General features: G+C 37.9%; 1 protein-coding gene across 6 annotated transcripts in view; it reads right to left on the bottom strand.

Annotated features, from left to right (window-relative positions):
- Window positions 1–18,498, bottom strand: part of LOC139111810 (lachesin) — a 212,792-nt gene that overhangs the window by 61,957 nt on the left and 132,337 nt on the right. For all 6 annotated transcript variants that reach the window (XM_070672325.1, XM_070672326.1, XM_070672321.1 and 3 more), the window contains one exon: window positions 3,518–3,624. In XM_070672325.1, the coding sequence (XP_070528426.1) occupies window positions 3,518–3,624 (107 nt within the window). The remainder of the gene's footprint in view (window positions 1–3,517; window positions 3,625–18,498) is intronic.

The raw sequence follows: 18,498 nt of genomic DNA, 5'->3' as shown, positions 1-18,498 counted from the left end.
AATTTTTACTGCTACGTGTGAGTTAACACTTTACATTTATTCGCAACGATTTTTCGACCGGCAACGTGCAATTCATTTCGCAAAAGGGTCAAAGAGGCAATTTTCTCAGCATGAAAAGGTCTTCCTGGCATAATTAAATCTGGGAAAATTCGCGAAGTCGTACGGTTTCTTCGCGTACCGCCGGGGTAGACAGAGAGGACAGAGAAGGAGAAACTTTGGCACCCTGCAGATGAAATTTTCTGGCGTTTTGATCAAAGGGCTCAGTCGAGAACTGCAATGCGCGAGGAGGAAGGGAGAGGGGCTATGCGCTCTCGAAATGTCGACTCTAACGAGACTGTCGTAGACGGGCTACGTGTTTTGAATACGAAGAAAAAACGGGTAGCGCGTCCCACCGTCGTCGGCCACGGTGCCGTGTAAACTCTCTAAGACGATTCAGAAACGCAGAAAATTAGATTACCTCCTCTGCGTCGTTTATAGTTTACGCGAGGAATAAATACGTTTCGAATTGATTAAGTACATCGCGCATAAATATTTCTCTTGCTGTTTTAAAAAGCATTAAATTTGTTGGGGAGTAATGTTTTTTTATACACATAATAATGACGAAATGCGTAGTATTATGTAACGCGATAGGATATTGAAAACCCGAGCACTGTGAATATATTGACAACATTTTGCTAAAGTGAAATAATTGTATTACAATATGCTACATATTTATTTGTCACATAAATGGAAATAAATTTATGATGTAATAAGCCGTTGTGTGCGATACTAAAATAAATGCAGGTAAAAGCTTACGTAGCCATCGTATAAGCGCAATTTAAGTGGAAATAAAATAGAATTCAATTAATACGGAAGGTAGAAAATATATAGAAAAAGGAGGAACTAAGAAATGATAACCGGTAAAGCGTTTTCGCGGGATATGACTTATTAGCGTTGTCGCCGGGAAAATAACCACAGAGATGGTTTCGGTATTGCACCTGATAGGACAGCCTGAAAACGACCGGCTGAAAGGTTGAGGCAATTCTCAGGCTCGGTGCCTGACCGCCAGACACAAGGCAAATAACTTTCTGGCCTCGGTAGAAACAACAACCGGACGATTCAGTGGCGATCGTGGTTCGTTCCCTCTGAAATCGAGCTATTGCTGTGTAACCGCGTGCATTCCTTTCAAGCCGAAATGAAAACTATTTCGCGCACGGCTCGAAGGAAGGAATACCCCTCGTATATATTCATACAATGGTCTATTTTCGCGATCGTTAAAAAGACGGAAAAAATTTCACGGCGCGCCTCGAAGCTTTCTGCGTGCGACTCTGAGAGAATTTACTTACTTTCGAATTTCGGGATACGTGCGGACGAGCGATATCTTGATAAATTTTCGATAAGCGGAATATCGAATGCAGTGTCGAACCGCGCGTGTGGAACGGGAGGGGGAGGGGAGGAGAAAAAAGAAGAAATTACCATTTGATTCAATATCGCGTAAAGAAGTTGCGCGGAGCCGTTCCGCGAGCGGAACGTCGCTTATCGGCGCGCGGCGCGATGTTCGAACGACGCGCGATCGGAAAACGTTTGCTTACACACGAATATCGCCGTATCACTTTAATGGCATTCTTAATAGCCGTAGGAGAGTTCCGAAGTTGATGCAATCTCAATTTCCCGGTTCCTGCGCCTGATATATCAGTGATTTTCCACCTTTGCGTTATCGTCTGGAAAGTTCGCCGAGTCATGCGGCAGTTCCGGAGCGGTTGGTTTCGCCTAATAACCGTCTTCTGCCCAGTATAAACTGGTCCGAGCGCGCGTGCGACCCTTTCCTCCTTTGCCACATTCGGTAGACCCGATGATTTTATACGGAACATCCCAATTAACGAAAAATAAGTGTCCTGAAATATCATGTAGCTTTTCTTCTCGGAAACTTATTCGACATCTAGCTCTTAGATTTAAAAGCCTATTAACGTTCGTTTAAAATCGCATCGATGTCATAAGTACAATACATTCCCCGAAATTTTCCGAGATAAAAATAATTTTATTTAGAAAATCCTGTACAAAGACTCTACGTAGATGAAGGAATATTTATAGCGTTATTCTTTCGCGATTGGGTGACGATCGGCACCGTTTACCGTTCAAGGCTGCTCGTGCGAGACGTAATCTTGTGGTTGATACAATTTTCTGACTAACGGAGCGGCATGTCCACCCGAGTATGAATACAGCTTTCAAGTAATTGCAATCTGCGAGAGAAACGAAGCAAGATATATCGCGTTTTGGAGACACCTCGCATCCTGATAAATTAATTAGCTTGAAATGTTACTCATACAATTTCAGCCTTGCCGGAATATTCAGCAGCAAAAAAAAAAAAAAAAAAGAGAGAGTTATATTTTCTCTTTTATATTTGAGAGTGAGAGATTCGATGCTGCGTGGATGATCATCGCGTATCGTGACAATAATCGTCGTATAATGTTTTATTCATTGGTATACGAGTCTTCGATTTTACTCTGCTTTAAAACCTCGCTCTGTGCAAACGTGCATTTCTGCTTTTCCCATTAACATAATAAAATCATCAGTTAATTAGATTAAAATCTCATAAAAAAAACATTGCGATTCGTATCACCGGATCCGGATCTCCGGCGTCGATCGGGCCCGCAGCCACGATTCTCGAACGATGAACGGGAAAATGGAAATGACGATACGATCGACAACTTTTAATGAAGTTCAAGGATTTCCTCGATTTTCCATATATCCCTTGAAGCGCAAATATCCATTTCACTTTGGAAAACTACATCGCTCGTTACGCCTGCCGATATGTTTGTTCGTGTGTAACGTTGATCGCCTGCAGGCTGCGGTATAGTGGCGTCTCGCATCCAACTCCCTGACGGGACAACTGATGCGTTTCCAATACGGTTGCCTAACAGCGGTCTTCAATGCTACTGGGACGAACCCGCGGATCACAAAGTATACCAAATACCGATTACGTGTCTTTTTATTCTTTCGAGAAATCTTCCTCTACTTTAAATGACTTTTTTTTTTCGTGTTATTTTATTTCGAGCATATCTTAGATTATATTAAAAAAAAATAAACGATCTTATTCTAACTTTGTGATATTACGTGAATTAATATATCACGCCACAAAAATGTATTAGTTTATATCTCGTTGCAAATTACGCATCAACTTACATTATTACTCCGGAAAAAAAAATTACGTACAACGTTATGAGGAAGATTAGCATTTCGAGATCAAATACGATTAAAAAAAAAAATGTTTTTAAAGTAAAACTTTGTAAAAAGCATGTCTACGACTTTGGTATGCTTTTGATAATCTACTGTAATTAACAAATAATTGAGGAAATTCTGTTGAATAAAAAATGACAAGTTTTAATCGTTAGAAAAACATTTTTCGGGAACAAAAAGAAAATTATGGAGATAAGAAGCTACCGTTTATCCGCGCGAAACTAAAAAAGAAGGCGTTCAATTTGAATCACTGGTATGCGCGAAACACATACGTGTGCGGCATTCTAATTCAGTACGTTACCTTGTAACTTCCGAGGTTTTCGATGACACACGGTAGGCTGACGTCCCTTCCCAGCGCTACGGTGACGTTTGGTATTGGTTCAGCAAATATTGGCGGGTCGGAAAGCGCTGCAACACACAGAAAAAAAAATACTGTTAGTTATGCGATTCGTATCAACACGTGGTACCTACTATTAATCTTTGACCACCTGGGCAATCCCAGAATCTAGATCTAGCGAACCTGAAGTTCAACAAATCACGTCTGATAAATGCGGAACCTTTTTTATGTTAATTTAAAAAAAAAATAAAACACGTTTGAATTGCATTAAATCACAATATGACACGGGTGCACCAAGTTTTTGCATGCTAAATTAGTTTTTATTAGTTTTCTTTACCCATTTTGTAAAAGTAATTTTGTACTGTAATTAACGACCGTCGAGTTACTATAAACAATAACGCGATTAACTACTCTTTCTCTCACCGATATATTTTATCTCGGTGTACAAAAAAAAAAAAAATATTATTGACAGTGTCTATAAAGCAATAATTGATGATAAACTCGCGGACGACTAAATAGAAAATTAGCCGCGGTTGTGTCAACTCGTAAATTTTTCATCTTCGGACGGCTGGGGGTGTTTTGCCAAATTGTGGGAGTCGATAAATGAGGTCCGTTCGAAGATAAATTAGGTAGAAACGATTACTCGCTGTGAGGTCGGCTGTCGTGTCACATCCGAAATCCACGAGATCACGTCGATACGAATAACGTCGGCATATTTGAAAAACGTTTTTTCGCGAACGAAATTAATTTTCCCCATTTTTCAACCGCCGTTCGTCGCGGTATGGTACGCGCTATGGTGCGTGCCCCTGCGATTTGCATTATTTATTCACGTTTATTTATTCATGCCTGTAAAATTATTTTAATTTGTAATCGACTCGTTTACATACTTTTTCATTAGAAATTTGCTTATTTTATTTCATGCTTGTCGTACAAAGAATGCTTATTAACGCCGGGAGTGCGAATTAATTATTCACACTCGAACAATCTGATTCACAGATTTTTATAATACGATAAATCCCGTAACCATATTAATGAATTGCAATTATGCAGAATTATGAGCTGCTCACGTAATACAAATAATAATGCGCTTGATAAAATGCAAAAAAAAAATTTTTTTTTTTTTATAAAATAAAATAAGTAAAAAATAAAAAAAAAATAAAATATCGAAATGTACACGTTAAAAATCCATTACCACAATTACTATGAAAATGACCTCACTATTTGACATCGCACTCATGCGAGAACGAAAAAATACATGCACACTCTACACGCTACATTTATAAATAAAACGTTTATTTTATGTTATTCGGTTAAATATTGTCCGAGTCCGCGATATTCATAAAATATCTCGTAATGCACGGTCCGAAATCGTTTTCGCGTTCGAATTTTTACAAATGCTCCCGCACTCGGAAAACGAGCAATTATCATGCAGACAGAAGCATCACGGAATTCGAGTTTGAATTTATATAGCGGCGATACTTCTCGTTTAAAACTGAACCAAAACGCATATATCGTTACAGCTGCGAGACTGAAAGTGTGCTCGTAGAATATTAAACGTACAATATTTTCATCATTATTATTCCCGTTGTGCCGACGCAAACTGGAATATTCAACCGATGCCACCGGATAATCCCTCATATTCTTTCGCACTTTGCGTGCAACCGCAAAAACCGCAAGGTATTTGTATTTAAACAATGCAGGAAAGGGGGGGGAGGGGAGGAGGTGGAGAGTGCGCATCATCCACCAAAATTTAAATAGCACCGTGAATCGACGGCAAAAAATTTACCGGTTGACAAATGTCGCACTCCTGACCTTTTCGTTTTAATAAACGCGTCAACGTTTTGATACTTGTCAAAGGACGTTTTGTTAAGCTCGTAAAAGTAGAACTTATATCGCATATAAAATAACATCATAGAATCGTCAAATAATATTAAACTTAAAACTCTCGATGAATGACAAACATTACAATACAATTATACACCTTTCACCTCGATATTGAAATATTTGAAACGAACTGAAGTAATAGTGAGAAGAGAAGAAGGATAGAGTTAAGGAACTATCATGTCAAAACGATCGGTTAGAATATCCTTTTCGGGGTAGTGAGCGAAACGCGCGTCTCGACGTGAGAGGAAAGTCGAAGGTGTTGAAAAGAAAAGGAAGGTGGCTACGCCGGAACATCCGTGTCGAATGACGACTCTTCTGAAGAACTTTCGGAGCTCGGTGCACTCGAGAGTGAAGTAGGAGGGTAGTTGGCTGGCTGCTCGACCGGAAGAGGGCCGCCGTCAATTCCGGTCGAAGACTTCGCGCTGACCGGAAGTCCGTGCACACTACTGGCACACACCGACGTAATGTTGCGACGCCGTCTCAACGAAAATCCGACACGCGGAGTCTCAGTACCCATGCTCACCATCGTTCTTCAAAGAACGATAAACGTTTGAATCCGGATATTTTATTCGCTCCTTTTCCGTATAAAATGTTACATTAATATTACGCTCACTTTGACATGCATTGGTATTCTTAGTTGCCAGTATTATTAGTTTAATATACGAGTTAATATAAGTACACTTATTTCGTATTAAAGCTATAATGGAGAAATTTATTATTATTATTATTTTTTTTTTTTTTACTGTGCATAAGCAGCCATTTAGCATTTTTACATTTGCACCGCGTGCAAATATAATTTTCTAATTACTTATTCAAAATATTAAAAATATTTTCATTACCTTAATAAATTTTAATTATAAATGAAATAACACCTCATCGTACACATGCACCTGTCGAGAGAAAGAACTTTTCAAGAAAGTAACAGATTATTTTACACGTCCTTACATTTTTTACGCGTTATTACATATCTTTGCATTGAATATTTGAAGTGCCAAACTCGAATCGGAAAAATCTTACTTTAATTACGGAGTCGAGCATTTCGACGTGCACAATTTTAATTTGATGGAATATCGGATTTCGCGAACCGTTTTACTTTTCCGCTACCGAGCAGCGAATCCGGTCTCGGTTAGGTAGGATGTGATACAGGATATCTACGCTCCGTTTAGTCAGTTGAGCAACGACTTTCAAGGCAGCGAGTCGTCGTGTGCACGGCAACTGTCGAGACTTATCCCGTAAGACGTGAAATGTTACTTGACGCGCGAGTGATGTAATTAATCGTGACGTCTAATGTCGTAAGCACGCATAATTTTTTTTTTTTTTGCAAAAGTGTGTTATTTCGTACCATAGTAAAATCTCGTCAAGAGTATATCAACAAAAGAATTATTTTAATCTCAGCAATTCATGACACGACAGAGCCGATTAAAATTAATTTCGATCGATGCATCTTATTCTTTGTAACATAATCGAAATAATAATTTAATAAACGCGTCGATAACAGAATCTTTAGCGATAATTAAAGACAATAATTATTACAACGGGAAACATGTCGTCAAGAATTTAACAACGTTTAATCACATACATATATATACATACAATAACAATAATGAACTAAATAAAATATTTAATATGTGCGTATAATCTATTACTACAGATAATGCAATATTTGCAGCTGTTCTAATTTATTTGCAATTACAATAAATTAAAATGAGATTTGTTCTATTTTAATTATACGATTGACAAATAACTTTGTTTACGCTTTTAACAAATAAGCAGGACGCAATGTAAAATTAACCATTAACTATTTAATTCTCCGCGTTCATCATTCTAACCGCCTTCCGGCTTGATACAATCCTCATTATTGTCAATTAGGATTAAACGGTTCAGTTGTGTATTTGCCTACAATATTAGCTCACTTACTATGCATTAAATACTGTATATAATCGATACGTTTACATAAATAATAATAAATTTTATTTGAAACAAAGATCCGTGATTAAAACAAAATGACACCTAGGTCGGACGTTTTAAAGTACTTGGTATTTAATATACATACACATTTATTTTCGTATACATCTTTGTACCGTCATTTTCACGCGATTTATAACTCGTTTATTTGTTCTTAAGTTTCCATTACTCATAATCTACGACAGAGTAATTAATTAATTCATTAACTTCCTCTCTGTCTTAAATGTCCATTTAAAAATGTTACCTGTTACAACTCGGCTACAATGAAGAATTAAAGCATATGCTTAGAGTAGAGATAAAAAAAAGAACTATTCATGCTGGATATCATAAGAGAGCAATTTTTAATCAAACGAAACCTCGTGTTCACGTCTCCCGCCTGATACCGGGCCTACAGACAAAGTGAGTGGATGGAACATCTATTCCAAAAGAACATCAAACGTTTACGATCTTTTGAAAGAACTCGATTATTCATCCATGAAAATTTCTCCTGTTTCATCGAGCGCTTTTATCCGGAGAGTCGTAGCGAATTAATCGCCCGTTCTCTCATACTAGTTGTATCTGATATCTTCTTAAAGCTTAGATTACTTACAATACGCTTTTATTCTGTCGCTTGATTACATATGTATTAAATTATTATGGCATTTATATTTTTATTTCCGATTATCAATGCGATCGTCGTATTTTATACGTGTATTAAAATTTTTTTTTTTTTTTTTTACAACTTTATCTATCTTTGAGCAGCAATTAAAAAGCTAATTGATGAGTAATGCACTAATTTTTTAAGATAGACTAGAATAATTCAAGTTTTTTTTTTAATTTAGTAAAACATCTTTTTAATTGATTTTCTTTTGGAAAATATAAATTAAATTATATTGAAAAATAACGCGCGCGCATGGTTTGTTTTAGTATTTGTAAATATTTTATTAAAAAAAAAAGAAAAAAAAAGATTGTTAATACTTGAACGATATTTTCCAATAATCATATTATTCATATGCAATCAAGTATAAACCTATTCAAATCTCGTGCAGATCGATTGCCGCGTTACGCATTGACATTTAATGTAAATGCAATAAGCATAAAGTTGACATCGAAATTCAACGATTGTCTGAAATTGAAATATTATCAGCGCAGTGATAGAATCGATACGGCAACACGTCAATAATTAAAACGAATTTATTGCTATTTACGAATTGTGCGAAATACAAATGGTAACGATAACGCCACACGCGATGTTTCTTTTCCGTTTTTATTCACACGAGCTGCTCGACGGGGCGTATTGCGGATAATGCTCTGGTGATCGTTAAATATGTCCGTTTATCATTCGATATTACGAATAATCCAATTTTACGGGCACACACCCAATATCTGATGACAAATATATTTTGATATAGACGTTACGTATCAAAAAATCAGTTATTGCCATTGATGCCAGTGTCTGTGGTTTAGGGTATGTACTTATCGCATACGTAATCAAAGCAAAAAATTAAAAATCCGAAAGAGTTAGCTGCATATTTGAAATATGTTTTTTAGAATCTACAACGCTATCAAAGCTCCTTGCAGCGAGAGAAATATTATTTATATAATATTAATAAATAAAAATAAATTTATATAAATATAAATAATTAATTCTAAATGCATAAAACGAAATATTTTGAAACCGACTAAAAAACTTAAGTGCATTTTAATACAAATACTTGTAGAAATATACAGTATAATATTTATGTATAATCGTATTTTCGATTTCTCACCGCGGCTTCTGCATTATTAATTAGAGCTTAATCGCGATGTAAATGCTTTCCGAATCTATCTCGATTATAAATTGAACGTGACTTCACGAAAATCCATCGGTATTATTAAATCAGATTTGTCTTAGTTTTCGAAACTCCGATTTCAATACGTCATCACGCCTATACGTGATAATAAGATCTCTCCATCATTTATTATTCAATTATGTATATTAAACGTTTCTAAGTCTATAACTAGATAAACGACGATGCAGGTTCGACGTTTGACTTATACATCGATGAGTCATTAAGCCGAGAATATCTAGCACATCGATATATTCACTACTTGCTTGATTAGCCAAGATCAAAGCGGCTACGCTCCACCGCTGTAACACTACTCTATGTTCTGAGAGTTTGAGAAAGATGAATATACATACATTATAATTTACTAATTTCTTTATGTCCATAAAGAAACGTCGAGAATTGAAATATTTTCTGTAGTATATTTAGAAATATTATTTTTATACTTTATCTCAAAAAAGCTGTAGCCCATGTTAGATCGAATCGAATTTATCGTTGCTGCTTTTCCGCGATTGTCAATTTGTTCGCTACGTATTTAAAAAATTTATTCCACATAATTAAATGCAACTTATCAATCTTACGTGATCATTATACGAAACGCACATATTATCTTATACATAAATCCGTGCGCGGATATTAGAACACGATCCTATGTGTTAAAATGAAAAAGGAAAGAAAGCTCCTCGTAAAATTTCTATCAGTCGAGCGAAGGCATTCGGCAAGTTATTTCGGGACTTATGCGAGGGACTTTCTTAACGAAGAAAAACTTTACTTTCTTTTGTACATCCGCCTGCACGATAAGCAATCGAATTGCAATAAACCGGACCAAGATGTCGCAAGTTACCGAGATAGATATTACCAATGATAGTTGCGTTAAAGTTACGAGAATCGCTAAAGTACGTACGTTTCAAGTACACCGTGCCGCTCGCTGGTAGACGGTTACACGCCACGGCACTGGCTCGCATTGTAAAAGTACTACTTGGGTGCAACTTCCAACGTCGTACAACCATTTCAGTAGGTTGTAACAACCTCAAAGTCCTCCTCAAAGTTCATCGTGGCGGCAATTTCTTGTCGCTAGTACCGTAAACTCCTCTAGTCTCTTCCCCTCGTTCTCATTCTCTCTCGCTTTCTCTTTCTTTTATTGTATATTTATATAGTTTAGACACGATAATCTTTATCAGGTTACGCGTTAAAGTGGTCAAACTCGATCGTTTGATTCAAAGGACGATGCCAATAGAATTTCAAGTATAATATTGAATAATTCAATATAACAGATGCTTATAAAAATAATGTGCATTTCTTTTTTTTTTTTTTTGTTTTTTTATTGATAAGGATTTTATATTAAACGCAAGATATGTTAATTACGGAACATGTCAGAATTGTAGTTTTTATTTAGATTTGGGTTTGATTTACGTGAACGATTTATGTATACAACATTAGGAATCGAAAGGGCACGGGATTGTTCCCTGTTATGCGGACAACTACCGTGATTGATTGATAGGTGTGTAGGCTCCACCTTTATTTGACAATGCACATGATACCGCTATTCGGCGTGCTGCGCGCGATATGCATCACAGGAAAATAGAAATTGCTGTATTATGTCGGGCCGTAAAGTGTATGTCAGCAATAATTAAACGTCGGATAATGTTTGGCTCCCGATATTGCTTATTAGAACGAACAAGCGACGACGGGACGGAGAGTACACGATTAAATATAACATTGGCATATTTTGCGCAATACTTGCGGAAAATAATAAAATACCCAAAGCCTCTTTGTCCCCTTTCAGAGGCATATTTCGGTTCTATTTTTATTAATTCGTAAATACCTTAAACATATATAACTTTCCGGATTATAGTTGCGTTTAATCTGACGCGCAAATATTTAAATTATCGCAATTATTGTTTCGCGCGCATCGTTTCCCATACTTTTGTTATAATGCAACAACGTACATTATCTCATTTAACATCTATCTGTTTCCATTGATTTCATAAAATTCCTTTATTTTATTTTCCTAAATAATTTATTCATTATTACATTTATCATTGCATTATATTATTATATTTTAATCCGCGGTTATACGATTTCTTGATGTACAGTTTTACGGCTACTCCTCTTTCTCACTTTCTCTCTCTCTCTTTCTCTCTTTCTCTCTCTGCGTGTAGATAAATACTTGTGTGCAAATATTGCAAAATTTGTTTGTAAATCATCAATTTGGAATGAAAAGGCATAGTTGATGCATATTAATGCGTAATCAGAGTCTTGCTTTATAATTTCGAGTGAAAAGTACACATTGCAAATTTGCATTGGGCGGGTTATTATACAAATTTCGGATATGATCGTCAATTTTATTCGCATTAATAAATTACGGGATAAAATGCTAGCAATTAAGTGAGTGCGATGATACGGCCGCAATAATTATGGATTGCAGTCACTTTATGCGGCTCGCTCGTATGTAACATAATTAGGATATAACGGCAAAAAGCGGGCAAAAACCGGCGCATCATTGATTAATGATGGCCATTCGATCGCGTTATATTTATTTACAGATCATCGAGAAGACAATGCATCATCACGGTGTAATTTAATAGTACGTCTATACATAACGCTATGGCTTTTCACTGGACACGTTATTTCGTTCGACGGTATCGCTCATCATTAATATTCACACAATTCTAGATCGCTCGGCAAAATGACAAATGTTATAAATTATAGATAAACGTTAATGCAATTTTATAATACAAGCACTCTTAAATTGTCTGTCTAGACTTAAAAGGCTAAAAGCAAACGTAGCGTTATTGTGTTTAAAAAAAAAGAAAAAAAAAAATGAATAAAAGAAACAAAGAATAGAAAAACAAAGTGGTGGATATAATTGACAAACGCTCTCGTGTTCAATCTATGTACAATTGAAACGTTGCGTGATAGTAAATGGGACGAGTTGACAGGAATTATTATCGAGTCGTCATTTTCACAAGCAAAAACTTTGTTTCCGATCTTTCATGACGGATATTCCGTCGCGCAATCCCCCGGCAAAGTGTTAACGCCGCGAGCGATAAATACGAGGGCTTGGAAGTGGAAAAGCAACGGCTCGAATCGACTCGGATGGATATAAAAAGAAATTACTGGCCTCTCAGACGCACTTGGACCTCCAAACGGCGCTTGGCGCTCTCGCGCTCCTTTTCTCTCCCTTTCTATTTCCGCTCTTTAGCTTCCATCTCGCTCTCTTTCTCGCGCGATACTCACCCGCCATTTCTCTATACCCATTCTCTCTTTTATACCTGGTTTATCTTTTTACCTCTTCCTTCTTTTCTTGAGACTGCTCCGGCTATTTCGCGATTCCGCCGCTCCACACTCGTAACCTGAATTATAGATGTCCTTCACAGTCTGCCGCAACTCACAGTTCTATCTACGTTTTCGGTTCAACAAAGATTGCATGCTCGAGACATTATTTGCATATGTGAGCGCGACTGGGAATACTATCAGGAACTTTGATTTTTTTTTTTTTCTTTCTTTTTCGCGACAGTCCCAAGTATTCGTGGGACTCAGCCGCAATCGTGGAATAAAATTTTACGGCAAGGGTAACGGAATCTTTTAGGCGACTTCGATTTGATAATCCCTGCACGCACTCGGGGAATTAATTCGAATTAAACAGTAGGAGAAACGAGGTACGGGTACATCCATTGCAATTAATCAAATTATTAAGCCTGGTTGGATTTCAAGCGGCACGCGTTGCAGTTTCGCGAATATTCGAGTCTAACGATAACGATAAACGCGCAATGGGGTCTCCCTAGGTGCATATATGTGAGCGCAGGTCCGAAATTATTTCTCAGGATGGAAATTGATTCGCTATATCTCCGCGCTGCTGGCGTCGCATAATTATCCTTGCCGAATTACGTTAGATAATTTATTGTCGTTGAATCATACGAAATAATAACGCTGGCTCAACCAGAAGTTGCCGAATAAATGTTGAGTCTCCATCGATGAGGACGAAAATAGCGGCGAAACGAACGGAGACCGCGCGAAAGTCAGCGGTGGTCGTCTTAAAAACGTAGTTAACTTGAATATTGCGTCGGTGCGGATAAACTGCGACGTCTTCAGTCAAGCATTATGCCGCGCACGAAGACGGGGGCAGTAAACTTTATAAATTCAGCACGTAACTCTCTCGCGGCGCGTTGTCTGTTGCGCGCGTGCCGAAGTTGTATATCACGCTGAATATTTCGGGCAAATTGATATTTATAGTCCCCACGTGCGTTAGTTTCCGAATTGAATTTGCGCATAAATGCTGAAAATTTCTCGGGCCGCGCGTGTTCCCAATTTCGCGTAAACGCAACAGTACACGCATTCACATACGTCGTGTTTTATTTCACCGAGCTTAAACATATCTCGCGTATACATATATGCATATATTGGAAAATTATGCGCATCGCGGTATGCAGACGGTATTAGCAAAATGATTATTTTAATTAGTCCGGTGCATCAATGTTGCCGTCTGTGATTATCTATTAATTAGATTAGCGACAGAAATTGGAGAAGGAAGAGATTTTTATGAAAAGAGCCTCGAAATGTTTACGCAATTAAAAAAATTAAAATTAGTGCCGAAATTAAAAAATTATTCTAAATTTTTTTTTTTATTCTCGTAATGAACGTTTCGCAATTAATTCGAGAGGACACGTTGTATTACGAGCCACTTCGTATACGTGACAGCTCGGTAAGATTGTGGCATGCCGGATGGGACTTGTTAATAGGTATTTAGAATAAAGAATGAGCTTGCAAGAGAACAGACGAGTAATAGATGAAGAGGAAGGTGGGTGACAGTAAGCCGTTCACGATGCGTCTTCGCACATTTGCGAAATTGCCAGTAGCAGAAGCTTTCGAGGATACGACGTGTCTGCATCTCGACGACGTGCGCATCCTACGAGTTGCATCTGCAACAGATAGGAGACACTTTAGCCGATACCTTGCGCCAAGTCGCTGACATCTCGGGGATCGATCCGTACCTTTGGAAACGTTATTTGCGCTCGTGACACGAGGTGCGACGAAAATAGAAATCTGCACTCGATGTCGACGCCAGGAGAAACGACATATCGGGATAACATTAATTACATCACAAGATTTTCACTTAGCTTAAATAGGTCATTTTAAAAGGAACTCGAAAATTATTTTTCTAACAGAGGTTTCGTATTCGTATTTATAATATTATACGATAAAACATTCGTTACCAAATTTACGTATATTGTTAATCAGCTCAACACTTGGTAAAATAATTTATGCAAAATACGATAATTTCAAATATATATGTAATACAAATTTTCTTTAAATATTAGATACATTTTGCTTAATTTATTATTTTATATAAATACAGATAAATTAAATAAAATAAAAGAAAAAACAGAGAGAGAGAGAGATAAAATTTCTTAGCAGAAAATAAAATGTATTTTTAACGCATTTTGTCTCTCAAATGTGTTAAGTATTAAATATAATTTAACATAACCGTAATTTTATATAACGGTAAAATATAACAAGAAAAGAATTATTAAGCTAATATTTAATAAGTATCTTTATTAAGTTATTTTATCGTGATGAAAATTTTTAAGATATATCTATGCCGAAATCGTCTCTCGAGAACGGCCGATAAAGTATGCGAACGAACACAAAAGAAACAGTCAAAGAATCAGGTGGGCCACGCATAAATTCCGTGAAAAGTGCTCATATACGATTTCGAGGCGTATGTTCGGGGTTTATCAGCGGTAACTTTGGCTCCTTCATATCTCACCAATAATTTCTCCCCGAGTGCAAAACTGGCGTCGGTCTTTCTATCATCCCCCGCGGGCCGTCCGGACCGACGGTCCTCCCCCACCCTCTTAAGGAAATTCTTTACCGTTCTTTCTCGTGGTGCCGAGAGACGCACCAAGGACCTGGGAGAATTTATCCGACAGATAAAAATGTCTCTTGGAGTTTATATAGAGAGAGCGAGAGAGAACGGGGAGATTTCAATAAAACCCTCGATTGTAAAGTACAGATAGAGGGAGGCCGTCTGGACGTTACACGGGTCAGTGAAGTTCAGTCGGTACCGTTTCTCCCAGCTCGTTCTCTTCCAATGACTGCATATCTCAAGAGGCCCTTCTTTGCAAGAATATTGATAAAGATGTGTCAAGTTTTATTTAAGAAAATTTCCACACTTGTGAATTGGCTGTTTTTAACTGGTTTTTATATTATTACGTTAATTATCCACTAATCACTTTGCGAAAGTAAAGCATTCTTTCTCTTTCTCTCACGTTCTTTTTAATAATTCAATAACTTTTGATTCTCGATTATCCATTATATATATTTTAATGTTAATAATATTATTTCAAGAAGCATACATTTTCCAGTCGTAAATAACAAAATTAAAAATGAAACGCTGCGACTTAAAATATGGATACGCTGAATAAATTATTCCTTTTCTTCCGATACTCGTAACAGTAATCGTAAAAGTCGTAATATATATTTTGGTAAAGAAGTTTAAGTCAGCTTGTCGCGTTATCAATTCGCTTTATGCGTTTGCTTTAAGAACGGCTATAAACTCGCGATCATACGATTTAACATAAATCCAGCGCTTTCTCCGGTTTTCCGTAACCGGATGCATGCATCGCAGTATACGGTTATACATATTTCGATAAAAATCACTTGAGAGACTCGTGAAAAATTCACGGACCTGGTTAAATTAAAAACACATAAAAAAATATGAAAATCGCAATTTATAAAATTAAACGTCCGATCTTGCGGATTAAAAGCGCGACAGATACCTCGGGGTTTATTTAGTCCTCTCATTTTTTGTTTGTTCTTTTTTTTTATTTTCTTTTTTATTTTTTAGTTGATTATACGCGATTAAAATATATATGTATATTCGCGGTCCGATAGATATATACGCGCAAGTCGCATACAGATGTGATTGTCGCACGCGAGGCCGCGTATACGCGCGGAAGGCGGTCGAGCGCGAAGCGGGTAATTAGCGCGGCGCGTCCCCCTGCAGTCTCACGCGGGATTAATTACGCAAGCACGGACGCGCGTGTGTAAACTCCCACACGTACGAATGCCTGCGAGGGCGAGTGCACACGCTCGCAAATGTCAGGACTGGTGGAGCTGGCTCCGGCCTGGCGTTATACGCGACGGTCCACCCCTAACGATGTAACTCCCCCCGCGATGTAACCCCGCGAGACCGACGGTACAAGTGCAGTCGCGCTTTCGCGTTGTACAGGGGTTTTCCTTAGGTGCATCTCTCGTTCGCGCCACGGTGCATAGCACCACGGCCGACCGTGACCGTGTCGGTGAGAGCTCGACCAGCACTTTGCGGCACGATTTATAGGGCATTAAACCAACGCGCGACCGAGCAGCTCCGCCACTTCGGACGAGCCAGACTCTTTCGCGTACGATACGGTGCATGTGCAGAGATACGTTACGCGCCCGTAGGATATACAATCCGAATAGGAACCATGTTTCCCCGGAGAGGGCATCCCGCCGCGATGCTTCAGTACTGATAAGCATCAACCGTAATTCGACGTCGCTCAATGCTCGTCGCGATTCGAACGTTTCACACGGAGAAATTGATACTTAAACGGGAGAGAAAAAAAAAAAAATGAGACGTACACTTTTAGGGGAGAAAAGCGTCAAATACACTACCAAAGTCTGCAGCGACAAATCGTACGAATTTAATACATATTATGCAGTTATGGATTTATAGCTGCTGATTAATTATTAACGATTACGATCGGGTGAGCAAATATGCTCTGCGGAATATTTTTTTTTTACATCCTTTTACGGGGCCGTGACATTTTCAGGTTTACATACGAGAGGCGGGCATTACGATCGGTCGATTTATCCTCGAATTTGTAGTTTACTTCGGTGGTGCACAGACATATCCCTCATATATCCACCGCAATCACGAAGGATTTCCAGTTATGATAGCTCTGAACGTGCGCGGGGGCGTTATCAATAGAACCTCCCTCGCTCTGTATCAATTTCAGTATCTACTCGAAATTCACAGACGTCGCCCGGGCGAAGCGAGCGAGCGAGAAGTCCAAAAGAGTAAAAGGGGGACGGTGCAGTCGATAGTCTCGATCGCCTACGATCGTTCGGAAGCTCCCCCGGCTGAGCTCGCGCTGTATTTCTTCTGGACGACTTGAGGATTTGGCGCTCTTATTCATCTAGCGATCTCAATCGGCTCGCATTGGCCGGATACGTAAGGTACGGTACGTTTTTACGATAGCCAGAAGGATTCGAGGTTCCTTTATACTTATTCGAGGATCCTTATCGATTTTATCCCTTCCCCCCTTCCTCTTTTTTTTTTTACAAGCGCGTTCGTCCTTTACGGCGTATCAGCGGCGCTCATCATTACGTCGACTCTGCGGTAGATTAGAATTTTATACGTCGGAGATGTGCGAGCACATACGTATGTGCATGTGTGGAAAATCGATTATTACACGTGGAGATAAGTCGCCCAATAGACCCTTGTGGCAGTGCAGATTGGATATTTTATAATAAGAAAACCGCCGAAGATATTTCTCAAGTACTCAGGCGCGTAATATGCCAGTGAATCTTTTAAATATCATTAGCTAGCATTTTTATCTGGAGCAATTCATTGCGATCGTTTTTAACGCAGTCGACTGTCGTTTCTGACATCTCCAAACTTGCTTAAAAAGATTTAAATACTTGAAATAATTTTCTCCTCTACAACATGCCGCACAAATTGTAGCCGTGCTCTAAGAAGGCGAGATTACTTGAATATATTGGTAGAAACTTTCGCAGAATACAACGACCGTTATCGTGCCGTTGGCAGAATTTTGGCGTCCGTGTTAAGAACGTAAGCCACGTTAATCAAATTTCCGACCGACTGAACTATATCTGGAAAACTTGTTCCTTCTTAAACGGACAAAAATAAATCTTAGTAATCGATTAACAATTTTCTGTTTTAAGTCAAGATTTGTAAATTATTTTAATTATTCCGTACAACAAATTTATTATTTTTAAAATAACAAAATATTTTGTAAAATGCGCGATCTAACCACTAGCTGCAAAATTAGATTAGCTAAATAAATTTCCATTCGGGATGTTTATTAATCTATTCATTAATCAGGTACAAGGATCACATTCGAATATGTGACACACGTGGTTTAATATAGATTGACTTTTTCTAATTGTGAATGCGAGGTTAATATAAATATATGTCCTAAAAAGATATTTGTACTATTTTTTTACTTGCAGATAGTCGCTTCGTTAATGAAACCTAATAATAGTCTAACATTATTTTAAAAAAAT

Source organism: Cardiocondyla obscurior, linkage group LG25 (genome assembly GCF_019399895.1).
Source record: "Cardiocondyla obscurior isolate alpha-2009 linkage group LG25, Cobs3.1, whole genome shotgun sequence".
In the NCBI taxonomy this organism is placed as follows: domain Eukaryota; kingdom Metazoa; phylum Arthropoda; class Insecta; order Hymenoptera; family Formicidae; genus Cardiocondyla; species Cardiocondyla obscurior.
Note: the sequence above shows the minus strand (reverse complement) of the source record. Positions and strands in the feature narration are given on the sequence as shown.